The 14,404-nt window shown below is 36.3% G+C and overlaps 1 protein-coding gene across 1 annotated transcript in view; it reads left to right on the top strand.

The window, feature by feature from the left end:
* The window catches only part of LOC139115388 (glycine receptor subunit alpha-2-like), a 101,897-nt gene extending 87,959 nt beyond the window's left edge, over window positions 1–13,938 (top strand). The window contains exons 8-10 of the mRNA XM_070677465.1: window positions 3,416–3,645; window positions 11,463–11,621; window positions 12,353–13,938. Of these exons, the coding sequence (XP_070533566.1) occupies window positions 3,416–3,645; window positions 11,463–11,621; window positions 12,353–12,583 (620 nt within the window). The 3' untranslated portion in view covers window positions 12,584–13,938. The remainder of the gene's footprint in view (window positions 1–3,415; window positions 3,646–11,462; window positions 11,622–12,352) is intronic.
* Window positions 13,939–14,404: the final 466 nt, after the last annotated feature.

A 14,404-nucleotide genomic window follows, 5' to 3' on the forward strand; every position in this document is an offset into this window, starting at 1 on the left:
AAAGTGTATTTAACTTGTGTTTCTAAGATACCATTGTCATTACGTTTTTCAGTTTAATATGCGCGTTTAGTCGTCACAGCATGTACAGAAACAGCAAGACGTAGCTTAGCCGGAAATCCAGCTGAATTTCTTACAACACTCACACCTATCAACTTTATGCACTGTAAATATAGCTCTAAAGGTCTATTTGCATATCGGCGTGTTTACTGCTCGTCTGATTGCTGTGCGCACGCATGCATAATTAAACGAGAATAAGCTCTATTTTCCAATTTGGATGCAAATACTGTTTATTTTTCGCGTTTCACGTTGGAGCAAAGTACAGCGGTTATACCCAATGGGATTTGGCCGAGCAGTTTTGACTGTGATGTCTTCGCCAGGTCCACGTTGCTGTACGTTGGAAGTTCGAATCCAATAGAAAATCTGCTGAACTTTCACAAACTAGGTTTTTACCACTGTTCCCTACTGGCCGGCTGTTCCCCGAATTTTTTTTTCGTACACTGGTATTAGTGAATGTTGTATTTTTGGGAGTTTCGACCTGTTTACAAACAAGACTTGTTTAGTCGTGTTCCCATAAGTTGATAAACGAGCACGTTGTTTTATGTCAAAGACTTGCTTGTAGAACATTAATTAATAAATCAAAAGTGAGTTCTGCTATATTTTTAATAAGGTCATTTGTCCGCTCTTTAGTATATTTAAAAAAAAATCACAAATATTACAAGAATAAGAAAAAAGTCATTTGACCATTTTGGCTAAAGTAACCTATGAGGCACATATAAATGTGATTTTTGTAGAAATTGCCCATCACATGCCTTTCACATTAGTATACTGATTACGTACAGGGTCTTCCAAGTTCACCTTGCGCTTCCCAAAAGGGTCGTCATGGCACCACATCTTCGTAGTCAACGATCAGGTAAATGTACATGGTAATCACTCCGTTGGCACTCTCTATTGACCCGTAATGACCTTTCATCTTGAAGCGAATAGTCTTGCTCGGGGGCAAGAAGGAGACCAAGGGAATAATTAAGTTGTCATGGGAACATGAATGTTGGATAACTAAAGACCATCAGGAGAAGAAATTTGAGCCCCTCGTTTTTCTTTTGGCAAGCAAATGTGACGGATAAGCATTGCATTTGAGACGAAGCAACCGACACTAATCTTAGACCCAAGCAAAGAAAAATATCACAACACAAGATACATTACCCCGTTTACCTTGAATATTACGGTGCAAAAACAGAAAGATGATGTCTAATATAGAATAATTAAAATATGCAGTAATAAATAAAAAAGATAACACGTGTAGCTATATTAGCCTCCTTGTTGTAGACATCACCTTAATCAAGAAATGTACTTTTCAATAAGAGCTTGACGTTCCCCAAAAGGCCAGAATGAGATCGTTGACGTTTCTGGCTCAGTGATCTTTGTATGCCTTACTAAAGAAATACGGGGCTCTCGTTCATGGCATTAAGACAGGATTAAGAGATTATAGACTTGTTATTAAAATTTTAAAGACGGCAGTTTTACCTACATACCCTTGATAACGTGTTGGTAAATTTTTATGTTACGATCAATGTCAGGGGACGGTGGCTTCAAAATGTTGACTGTTAAATTGCGTGCGTCTAAAATTCTGTTTGACTTGGGGCAGTTTTGCAAATGGCGCAGGATATCAAGCGTGTTTTCACTCATTCTTGTTCAAAGATATTAAACCTGTCCTCAGACATTAGCGATTTAGTATGACCTTGTTATAGAGTAATATACGTGTTTCCAGAACCAAAAGCTATTTTCGCCGACTGTTTTTTTTATCATTTTCAATTTTTATTTTTATTTGAGTTTTCAATATCAAGCATGAATTTGCATAATTTGATTAGCCATAGCAAATGTAAGAATTTTCAGAACTTAGTTCTCTTTTTTCAAAAGCATACCTAAGGGAGCACAAAAATTTATGATACGTGTAGGGTCAGAGTCTGCAGCTTCTTGGAATCTCTGTTTTATTTTTACACTTATTCTTTGCGTCGTTGTTGTTTTAATGATAAAAAATAAGAAGAGATTATCATGATATTTTGGTTTAAGATAAATGTTTGCACGGATTGCTGTAGGTGTTGACTTATTCTGCGACTTAAATTGGAGACACAATTTAATTGAATAACACTGACATTTCAGAAATAATTACCAGAAAATGTCAACTCTGTCGTCATGTTACGACTACTTGCCCCATGAGAATTGTACTATACTAGGTACAATCACAAATTGATATCGAAAGTGTAGGCTGGTACTTAAGGCAATGGTCGGAATATCCTGATTCGAGCAAGCAGTAAAACAATATGGTGCACAATTTGAACTAGACACTTCCAACCGTAGGATAAAATCTGCCAGTGATCTCAAATTGGTATATGCAAACAACAACCAAACGCATTTGTGATGCAGTAGAGTCTTTATTGCGTTTTGGCTAGAGGGCAGCGAATGCAAAGAATGAACAATTATACATTAAAACGAGGTCGAGTCACATTGGTCATCTGCAGGTTTTCATCTCGCCACATTTTCAGTTGAATTCCGGTGTGCTTCATCGATTAAATCATTGTTCATCCGAATAGCAGACGAAGAAACTTCCATCTCTGTATTCAGAGTGGTGGTCGCGTTACAATACTTGGTCGACATGATATGGTAGGCTTGTAAGACGACATGTCACGTATTAGATCAAACGATGACATCCGCCTCTGGTAAAATAGTCATATTCATATAAGCCTCTCCAGATATTCATCATAACCCAAACCCTATATATCTGTACCATCAAACCTTGATACCATCGGTACACAAAGAAGATGATTTCAGCAGTTTGACGACTGGCAGGCGTAAACATTTCCTTCGATTGATATTAGTCGCGCCCTGCCAAATGCAGATGCTGTCAAACGCTATGAAAATCCTTGGGATGCTATTTAAGTATGATAATTTCTGCCGCTATCTAATGATTGCATGTGTTATGGTAGCCCGGGGAGTGGAAGTGAAATTGGCAATGGATGATTTCAATTTTCTCAAGGTAAAGGCAGGCAAATATTCGATCTTGGACAGTATGACATCATCACGTTTATTTCTCTACGGCATTCCAACTAGATGTAATTTTGAGTAATTCCTTAGAATTGCTGCAAATACCACAAATGTCTATGACCCTTTCTTTCGCGTTCGTGAAAACCAACATCAACTTGACGACTTTGACCGATTGGCCTTCGACATAAAGATACATAAGGTAAAAAGTGATAGGATGAAATGGCCGTGACATGCCTACTTATTGATTCAGGAATAGAGATGATGATATTTGAAAAGAAGAGCAAATAGAAGGAGAAACCTTGTGACACAAGATTACCGTAAACTCACATATCCGAATCCCATCTGTATTAATCTACATCTTTGCTTTCCCTTGCAGCGAAAACCAAGTCGTACCTGGAAGTTGTGTTTTACCTTGAGCGAGAGATGGGGTATTACATTCTCATTAACTATATACCGAGCACTTTCCTCGTCATATTATCATGGGTCTCATTTTGGTTGCAAGTGGACTGCACACCGGGCCGAGTGGCCCTTGGGATTACAACTGTCTTAACGACTGCGACTCAGTTATCTATAGCAAGGGGTTCACTAGAGGTGTCATACGCCACTGTGAGTATAAGTCTATCCTATTTCACAACATGATGACATTTTAGATACATTTTCAGGAAACTTTATCGCAGTCCTGACACATTAACGTCCGTTTACCGCGCTTTCAACGCCAACATCCGTCTTTCACGTCGTATGTATTTTTCTCGGGGGAAGAAAGCAGGTACACAGGGATCTGGTGGCGTCAGCACTCATTTTTATCGACTGAATCTCAAGGGGTATCTTCATGCATGAAATGCCTCGATGAGATGATCAAAAGTCAACATATCACTGCATCGTAAGAAAGACTTATGGGTCATGCTCACAATCTTTAACCGCACCATGGCCAAATTCTGTCTAAAGCCGTGGTTTTTTGTGAATATATGATTCCACGAATATCAGTATTTGGTGAGCTTTGATAGTTCAACTTGAAGTGCGACCAATCTCAAGCTATGCATAGGCAACAAAGAGGGTTTTTGAAATTCTGCGTATGGTAATTGGAAAACATTACGTTCATGGGCACCCCTGGTTTGTTGGGGCGAGATTTTTCTTTATCTTTCAGTAAATTAGCACATTTCCCTGTATCGTAAGAAAAAGTTATGGGTCATGCTCATCTCTAACCTGACCATCCATACTTTATCACTAAACACTTCTGATGAAGCACTTTTTTTCAGTGTTCCACAATAATACTTAGGTACAATAAACACTGGTGAAAGAATTCCTTTAAACTTGTGGTACAGGGTTCTTCTTTACAGTACGTTGTAATCTATCCACAGAGAGATGAGATTATACTGAGACCTTCTCCTCTATTGGAAAGTGCAGAGTGCGAGAGATGCGATAAAGTAAAGAATCACAACATATCAAGTGTTCTCAGCTGTTTACTGTTTTTGATCAGTCTCTTACTGTTGTCACAACATTCGTTGTAAGCTGCAATCGTGTGCAAAACGCTCCTTCTCAGGATGTGCTCTCGATTTGTGGAACAGTCTTCCGTTGGAACTTCGCCAATTGCCTACCTTTAAAATCTTTAAAAAAGACGAAATCGAATCGCTTTCAGAGAGCTTTTTGATCTTTGCGTTCTTGTTCATCGTCTTAGAACATTACCTCGAAATTGATTTTGGCGCTTTATAAATGCCTTTGATTGATTGATTGATTGATTGAATGATTACATGCACACAGGACAGGGCCCGAGGCAAAACGATTTAGGGCATGCTTATAACTAATGATGAAGCACGCCACAAGGTTCAAGGATGAAGAGACATAAATTTACCAGTCTACTCCTAGATCTGTTATCCTAGGCTTGGCATGGATCTCTAGAAATGCTTAGCAAACCCTTTGTAAATATAAAACATTAAAAAGGCAAAGTCTTCTTGATATACGCCCTTCATCACTTCAATTCTTTCTCTGTCTCTTATGGACGTGTATGTCAGTCTGCCTCTCTGCCTGTCTATTTTATTTCCTTGCATACATGGCTCTATATCTTTCTTTCCACAGTTCAACATTGAATTTACTCCATCGCACATAAATTTCCCTTCTTCTGTTACATGTTACTGCCCATCGTGTATAATTCCTCTGGGTTAAAGTCTTATAGGAACATGACATTCAATTTCTCGGTAATTAAGTCATATGATGCTATTCTCTACGAGTAAGATCAATAAAATAATAGATTTCTCTTCTTTTAAGAATGTCTTCCATCGTTCAAAGTCGCATTGCCACTTTATGATTCACAATGTCTTAGATGGACTTTTAGCAAAATAGCTAAACGCTCTTTTTTGAAATGTTGTTCGTTGCGCCCTATCTTCGTAATCCTCCTTATTGTTGAAATTGATTTGAAGAGGAAATGCTCTACGTATACACCAGCGTGCTAGAATTAGATCTTCTGTTCACTTAGTTTGACTGATTACCAGAGGTGAAAGTTCAAGATGTGTTGTCCAATGTGCCTTGAGTGTGTACACGGGATAGTGCTTTGCGAGTATTTGCCCTTAAGAAGAACCAGTAGGAGTAATTTAGAGATGAATCGAGGCGTAGGCTTGGCTCACGATCTTGGTTTTTAAAGAATCGATTATCCATCAACCAATGATGTAATTAACATGCATTGACCCACATGCCGACGTTCAGAATTCGACTTGTTTATGAATTCACTCACGGTTAAAACTACAGACTTACTCATCTCTAAAAAGGCACTTCTCCCAAATATACCTATGGAGTCGAATTTTATATGTATTTGTATATTATAAATGAAATATTGTTTAGGAAGGCAATCTTATACAATGCAAATAGTTCTATCTCATCTGCGATCTTATAGAATGATCAGAAGGTTCAGAAGCATTGATATCGATGTTAGACAATTAATTTAAACTTGCCGATTATCTCCTTTCTCCTTTCAAAGGGACACACATAGATAGATAGATAGATAGATAGATAGATAGATAGATAGATAGATAGATACATGCATAGATACATACATGCATACATACATACATACATACATACATACATACATACATACATACATACATACATACATACATACATACATACATACATACATACATAACATTATGGTCGTTATAACATATTAAAAAAACATTAAAACAAAGCTACTCGATGTTCAATGTACAATTTATGTACAGTATAAGGCATAAATAAATAATCTGATATCTCTTTTAATGTTCGGCACCTGAAAGCAACAGAAACAGCTGTAATCATTATTAAGTATATCGTAATGAATAGAACCTATTGGTTCTTGAATTTCAATGATTACCGATCTCAAATAATGACAGTAATTATCTTTGACAAGCGATGTCACCGAGTCAAAATGACAGAATTATTTAAGAATTAATCAAGATAGAAGTAATTTAAATGATCACCGCTTTCTCATCATCATGCAACAGCTGTCGTGTTCTTAATCAGAAAATGTTAGAAATTCAGCTCAATATGTTGTTGCGAACACAAAACCCAGGTCCTCCGAGGACTAATGGCAATGACCATGAACGTGTCAAGGATCTAGTGAGAGTAAAGCACGTAGTTTTTCTGTGTATGGAAGACATTCAGGGTTGCTCTTAATCATAGTAGAATTACATTGTTAGAGGTTATCCTAATTAGATACACATTTAACGACAATGTTCTGAATATTTATAAACTTCATAAATTTTGTACTTACAATTCAACTTTTCATTGATGTAACAATAATATTCTTTATACCGTATGACTCTTTCCAAGTGATGAAATATAGCAGAGTCAAAACGGTTAATCTTTAGCGAATTTTTTCGTTATCCAAAATATGCTCCATTACTGATAAATATTGAGGTGCAAAACTGTGGGAGGGCTGCAAAATGTCTTACATAAAACAATATTTCAGGAAATCTTCAAAAGAATACCTTGTCAACGACGAAATTTGAAAAAAGCACAGACAATGCACATTCTGTTATTGTGAGCTCGTTTTATTGTTCCTGTTTGTCATATGAATTATTCACTTTAGCCTGCCTCCTATTGCAGTTAACGTCGAGGTACTTCTAATGTGGCGCCAAACTCGATGATTGAGAAACGATATTTTTGATTGTATATAGATACTAACATGTACATCATCATATCTTATGTCTGTTTAGTATAGTAATTTACAGTCCATATAAAATTTTCACTCACATTAAATATGCGATGAATGAATGAATGAATGAATTCTTAAATGTATTTTTGGCATAATGAAGTCATTGATTATTAATCCTACACATATGAGCCAACCTTACTATAATCCTAGGGATCACGAGATTTATGGACCTCAGTCTATGACGTAGACTAATATTTCTAACAAAGGCACACTAACTGACATACTTTACGCCGAATTTTACCTAAACCACTACTTTAATGTGTATTTATTTATTTATTTATTTATTTATTTATTTTATTTTCTTGTCCCTATCTTTTATATCAATTGCCATTTTATGCACCACTAAGACGCCTCAGAGCCCCGTCTTTATTTCAAGTTCCACGTTGCAGGTTGAATCTTAGAAAATATGCTTTTATCCCAAGGTCTTTTACAGTATGTTATGACATTTCTGTGGATATTTTTTTACCTAGTACAGCTTTTAAGACGTTTGTGTCCAGATATTTTTATTCTTAAGTTCCTTTCTCTGTATTCATTCTGTGCATATTGTATTTTTAGTTTTTATTATGCTTGTTTATATTGTACTGTGTGCTTATGTGTTTGTTTGTATTTATTTTCTCGGAGTCTGTTATCGGGCCTGTTGACTCGTCAAATAATAAATAATAAATTTAATGTGTAGAGAGTAACGATGTGGTTGCACGACAGTTAACGTTTGATATCAATTCCATCTAATTAATCAGGAAGTCGAGTGACGTCTGGATGCCAGACTCAAACACTTTTTTTGCGAAACTGTTAATGTAAATTAAAGAACGGGTCTACAAATATGAAAAACATATAGGAACGAGGGCTGCAACGATATTAAGTGAGCACAGTGTAAACGTCGCTCACGTTTTTTGAGAAGAATTACATCATCCATCTTTTTTCAGGTCTGTCTCCGTGACTAACAATTACATATGAAAACATATTTCTTGTTTTCGTATGCCAGACGCCGCCAAGCAACCAAGAGATAATACGACTGGAGGTTTTTAATGTAAATGTACATTCCCGGGTATTTTGAACAAAATTAACCTTTTGAAGAAGAAAGTTTCAACCTTTCGCGATTATTCTCCTCTGATTTATTTTTTTATTTTTCAAAGTCCTACAAACTAGTGTTTCCATATCCCTACTCCCTTACCTGAAACACTCCCCGCTCTCCCTCTTCTCAAAACAAAATTTCCCCTCTCCTCGCCCAACGGCACTTCCACTTCCTGTCAACATACATGGACTTCGCAAATATTGCCATCTGCGCTAAGTAATGTTCTCCGATCGTTGTTGATATAAATTACACGCTCATCGCCCGTCTCTTCTCGTAAGCTGACAAGAGAAAACAATACGCCCATCCGCCTGCCATGACGTCTCGCGCCGTAACGCCGTTTTCTCACAAACTCAGTTGATGTCTGATTCTGTCACTTGGCATCGCTCAGTATGAAGCCACACCTTCCGCAATGAAATTTATGGTACTCGAAGCAAATAGAACACATCTTACTATTTTAACAAAGAGTCGCTGCAAAGCACAAATTGGTAGGGAACAGTAATTTTGAAATGTGTAGTTCGTTTTTTTATTTTCCTTCATATGTGAATAGTCAATTTTGCGAATCTCCTGACCACAAACATGTATCATTAGCTACCCCATGATATTATCGACGAATGTGGGTAGTTCGTCACCTTTTCATAGTGCCTGTACATTATTCCGGCAATTCTTTGTCGCCATCACATTCAGGTTACCATGCGGAGTCGCTTCGCATGACCATTATGCTTCAACTATCTGGAGCACTGTATCAGCTGTACCTGGAAGCTGTTAGCCCACGGGTTTAAGTGGTCAATTATTACATTCTCTGACAGCAGTCTGTCTCCAATATATGAATACATTTGTTAAGGTACTGAATAATTCGCAAGGCAGGTCTTCCTCACAACGCTGTAAATGCAGACATTGTAAGGGCTTGCTTCGAGGCAGTCATTACTGATCGAGATAATGTAGGTAAGCTTGAGACCTTCAAGAAGTTCATCATACGCCAAATGGATTTGAAGACGTCCCTACATTTGCTCGATCGACGAATTTAATTTCAAGTCGGAGTTTTAATGTCTTTCCAAGTAAAACAGATTGAAGTATGTCGGGAAGAGTGGATTTGATGATCATTTGTCAGGTTATTTTCACTGTCATTCAAGAATGGTATTGAAACCCGAAGGCCTGTCATCAACAAACTTAAAAAAATAATTCGCTTGGTTGATCACAATTTTACGTGGGTCAATGGGCCTCATTGCTTGAACTATCATCCTCTACCGCGTGTTGATGCGGACATGTCATGTGATCGACGATATCATTACTACGCCTACGAACATTTGAAATGAAATTATATATATATATATAATATATATAATATATATATGAGATGATATATATATATATATATATATATATATATCTATCTATCTATATATATATATATATATATATATATATATATATATATATATATATATATATATATATATATATATATATATATATATATATATATATATATATATTCTCTCCTACCCGTCAGCAAATCGTCTCTCACTTAGGCGGCTACAACTGTTATGGTACATGGAACAAAACCTTTAATGATTTGTTGTTAGGAAATCCTCTCCCTCTGCATCAATTCCATTACAAAATGACCTAAAACTCATCTTAGGCGGCATCTTACTGGATGTATTCACGATTTTTAATGAATTTTCACTTTTCTTTAGTGCAATTTATGGTATACACATATTAACTGGCCATGATCTGAGGGCAACATCATACGTCTGTTTTTTAAGGTGACTCTCAGGCCGGAGGGTTAAAGACGTATGAAGTTGCCTTCATAACAAGTCAATATGTGTTTTATAATAAATCTCATCCGCAGTCATGCATATTAGAACATACCATACACAAAACATGTCGCATGTTATATGTTGGAGTGGTTCGGCAAGAACAAAGTTTTTCCGGACAGCGTCGCACTACTTCTGCCAAGAGTTCAGCACCTTTGATTATCGTTTTCGTGCGTTTTAAGTCATTGTTGTAAACCAGAGCATTCACTGAGTTCTTCTTCAGAAAGTAGGTTAAACCGAGAAATTTCTCGACTATCGTTTCGCGCAGCTGCAGACGACATCTTTATTTACGTCCCAGCTCACGCATGCGCTAATGTCTTTTGACGTCACCGTGCATAATTGTTTGGAGCTGACGCCAGGCAACAGTTTCGACAAATGATGCCTGATGACGTAATTTACGTGGATCAGCACAAATAGAACGCACCCTACGTGACTATCAATTGACGAATTAGAATACAGACTCAGGATGAGGTGTGTCATAATTCATTTTGTTAACTCTAACATAAACAGATCATGAGAATACAGCCGTAAATTCAAGATGGCCGTTGGAAACAGTCACATTTTACTCATGATGCATGCCAACTTTAAAGGATTTTGACTCGACCCATGTTAAATGCTGCACAAGACAGTCCTAAATAATGAAAACTGTATTACATCTTAAATGATTCTATTATTAAGTATATTCATTTCTTTCCCTTGTAGTTTTTTTAATCTTTCAATTAATGAATTTTACCAAACTCACAAGAGTCACACTAAGCTTATGATTTGGAAGACGCCATCTTACCTAGGACAATGCTACAATATTCTAAGATTAAAATGTTCATTTTATTCTAAAGTTTGCAACCCTGGATACGTATACACTGCCTTCGGTGCACATTATGCGTTGCAAATTTATCAGAAAGGTTTCAAATACTTTAAATAATCCCCTAAACAATTTATTTCCTATAACCTTCTCAGTCAGAATTCCATGCAAAACCGTCCAGACTCAATATTTAAAACAATAGGTATGGTCAAGCTACGTTGGTTGAAGGGTTGACATGTACTTGCCTATTATATTCACTCTTAAAATATGCAGTAATCATAAGGCATGGTACCGTCATGCAACACACTTTCAGGATAACAAAATAAGAAAAGGTACCCTGGCAGGAGCCGAGATAATGATCTATGTAAAATTTACGACATGTTTGCCGCTGGATTCGTCTCTATTCTGGTGGAAAACGCTTTTCCACTTTTATGATTTCACTGCCATTCGGGTTGTTATTGATGAGTACCATCAAATACATATACCATATTGTAGTCTTCGCTGGCCCCAACCAATACCAATTACAGTGCCTTGTCATTCTGTTTATAGGCTATCGACATATGGATGACAACGTGTATGTTCTTTGTTTTTGCCGCCATGATAGAGTTTGCGATTGTTAACTACCTAGCCATGACCGATCCATCAAAGGAGAAAAGCTTATTTGCTTGTATCCAAAGGAAAAGATGTCCCGACTATGAGCAGGCAATTGTAAGTAAAAGTATAACTATGACAATCTCATTTACTATTTCCCTAGGATATGTATTAATATATAGAAAGTGTATCGATGGGCAACGAAAGTCGGAATAGGTACAGAAAATAATGACTACGTATCGTAAAGAACATGTTTATTGGCCTATGTACGGCATTATATGAAAATAAGGATACCGTTCTCTATTGCAGTATCGTCATTGACTAGTATTACTTCTATTGCAAAAAAAAGCATTTTGATATAAAACATCTTCTTTTCTTCTATAGTACGATTTTATTCAATATCTAAAACTGAAATGTGACTAAATATTGCACACGATGAGATTGTTGCCGCAGGGCATCGTTTTTTGATGTCAGTCGTGTTGTTTTATCGCGATACTATTGCTCTACTATTAAAAATCGACGTACAGATCTATTTATTTAGACGAGCATTGCCTAAAGAAACTCCTTACTAGGTTGGTATTCAATTCCAATATGTAAAAAGGAATATTTACAAAGAAGAAGCCGAAGACGCCGTCGGTTAATTTGGTCTTCAAAGGACCGATCTTTATGGCTGTCTCATGAAATATTCAGTATCGCAAAATGTCACGCAAGTAACACCGTACGATGACGTCAAGCCACTATAAAATGATCTGTGTACATCCTTGCCCATATATATATATATATATATATATATATATATATATATATATATATATATATATATATATATATCTTCTTTTTCTTTACAGCAGATGCAAAACAGACCTTTCCTTTACAAAAATGATGCACCTTTCAACGACAACTGCAACGAAGAAAAGAATGAAAACAGTGCAGAATTTGGTAAAACTCGCCAAGGTCAGAGTAGATCAAGACGAGCTAATTTGGCCTACAAAGTTGACAAACTGTCGAGGCTGGTTTTTCCTGTTTGCTTTCTCGTTTTTAATATCATTTACTGGATTGTTTACTTACATTTTACATAGCTAGATTTTTTACGAGTTAAAACATACATCTACATCGTAGATCACAAGCAGTCAATAAGAGTAGATCGATTTTGGAACAAAGATATAGTCAAATTCATGGTAACTGCATTGCTCAGAAATGAATCCTTTAAAAGATTTGGATAACATTTTACCTTGAGAATATCTTTTAATTTGTAAAAATGTTAGCTATAGTTGTAACAGCTCCACTTTTACGCCACATTTTGAAGTGATAGTCTTTAGGATTTAATGTACAAAATGTCCTTCTGAAAGTCGCGTTATCTCCACATTCAAGAGGTTTTTGACACAATGTACCAACATGTATGGTAGATATTTTGATATGGTACATCGGATTAACTATATGTCTTTTAAAAGTAATGGTTGTGACTTATAAGCACGTTTAGAACATTACTGCAGGTGATAAATGGTTGGTTTCGCATTGAGACCGGAATTCAGATGCCTTGCTCTCAGTTTCTCGTCCAAAGGTTTTATTGTGATTTTGAGTGTGTTTACATAAGTTTTGGCCCTTTCAGCCGATTACTGTTAAGGATTTTACTGAAGTGTATTCGTTTCCTTTCGATTCGTTGCACATGATTTTTTGTTGGTCATTCATTCAAACCATCTTTCAACCGTAAAAGCGAAATCATACCTTTAAAAATAGTGTTCTAAATGTATTTTGTTTTAGAGACATTAAGTGTGTGACGAATTCATTAGTAATATATTCATTTGAACGCATGTGACGAATTCGTAATTCCATTTTTTATCTAATTTTTCAAAATTGTGCTGAGATTTCCCTTTATATCAATACAATTCCTTACCTTTATTATAAAAGTGGTATAAGTGTCTAATGGAGCTTAAATGATCCACAAAGTTTGCCTTTCCGAAAGAACTTTTTGTCGAATGATCGAGAATTCATTAATGTTGTAGTTTTACATCAATGAACTCACAACGTTGGAATATCACACGGATTAACTTGTATCAGAGTTACTTAGTAAGTTAATAACCAATAGATGATCTGGAATTTATTCAAAAATTTTGTGATTTCGTTCTTTTACATTATAGACTATTTCTGCACACATGTACGCGAAAACTGCACAATTAAAATCATAAACAAGGGTTATAAAAGGAAGGAAGACTATACAGGGTACAGAAACATCACCTTATATTCTCAAGAGCACACTACCTTTCTAGGGTATATAAACATGCATTTGATCCAGCTCAAGGGACGTAATATTCTATGGTACAAAACTTATGATGCTTGTCTTTATCCATCATATACTCTTGTTCTTTTCCCTTTAAATGCACTTTAGTGGTTGACTTTTTAAATCATTAAACTATTCACTATACCGATAATAAAATTGAGAAAAGTTCGTGTATTATGTGTACCATGTAGCCCTACAGGCCGTTCATCCGTCGGTCGCTTTGACAGACAGCGTAGCGGTAGCAGAAGAAATTTTCCGTTGTCATATGGAAGACAAATCTAGCCAGCGAATCGTGTACATGCAATAGTGTTCAGTGTTGTGTAAATGACACCTAAACTCTCATCCGTCAATGTTCGAGTCGTTGCACTTGCACTTAAATGACACTTGGCAGTTAATCCATCAACATCACCCAGAAAGCAACGGCTGGTTAATGTGGACTAATAGACCAATGAGATTTATCAACACACACTCATACATCTTTATTTATGTCTTCTCGGTCACTTACCTAAGTTGTGTAGCGAATTTAAAAGTGTTCATTTCGTCCCCTTGGGCGCTATAGTTTATTATCTTACATTCCCAGAAGAATTAGTTTTATCGTTTAAACTCTCAAATTATACGCCTT

The sequence above is a fragment of the Ptychodera flava genome, chromosome 17, assembly GCF_041260155.1.
Source record: "Ptychodera flava strain L36383 chromosome 17, AS_Pfla_20210202, whole genome shotgun sequence".
Lineage (NCBI taxonomy): Eukaryota > Metazoa > Hemichordata > Enteropneusta > Ptychoderidae > Ptychodera > Ptychodera flava.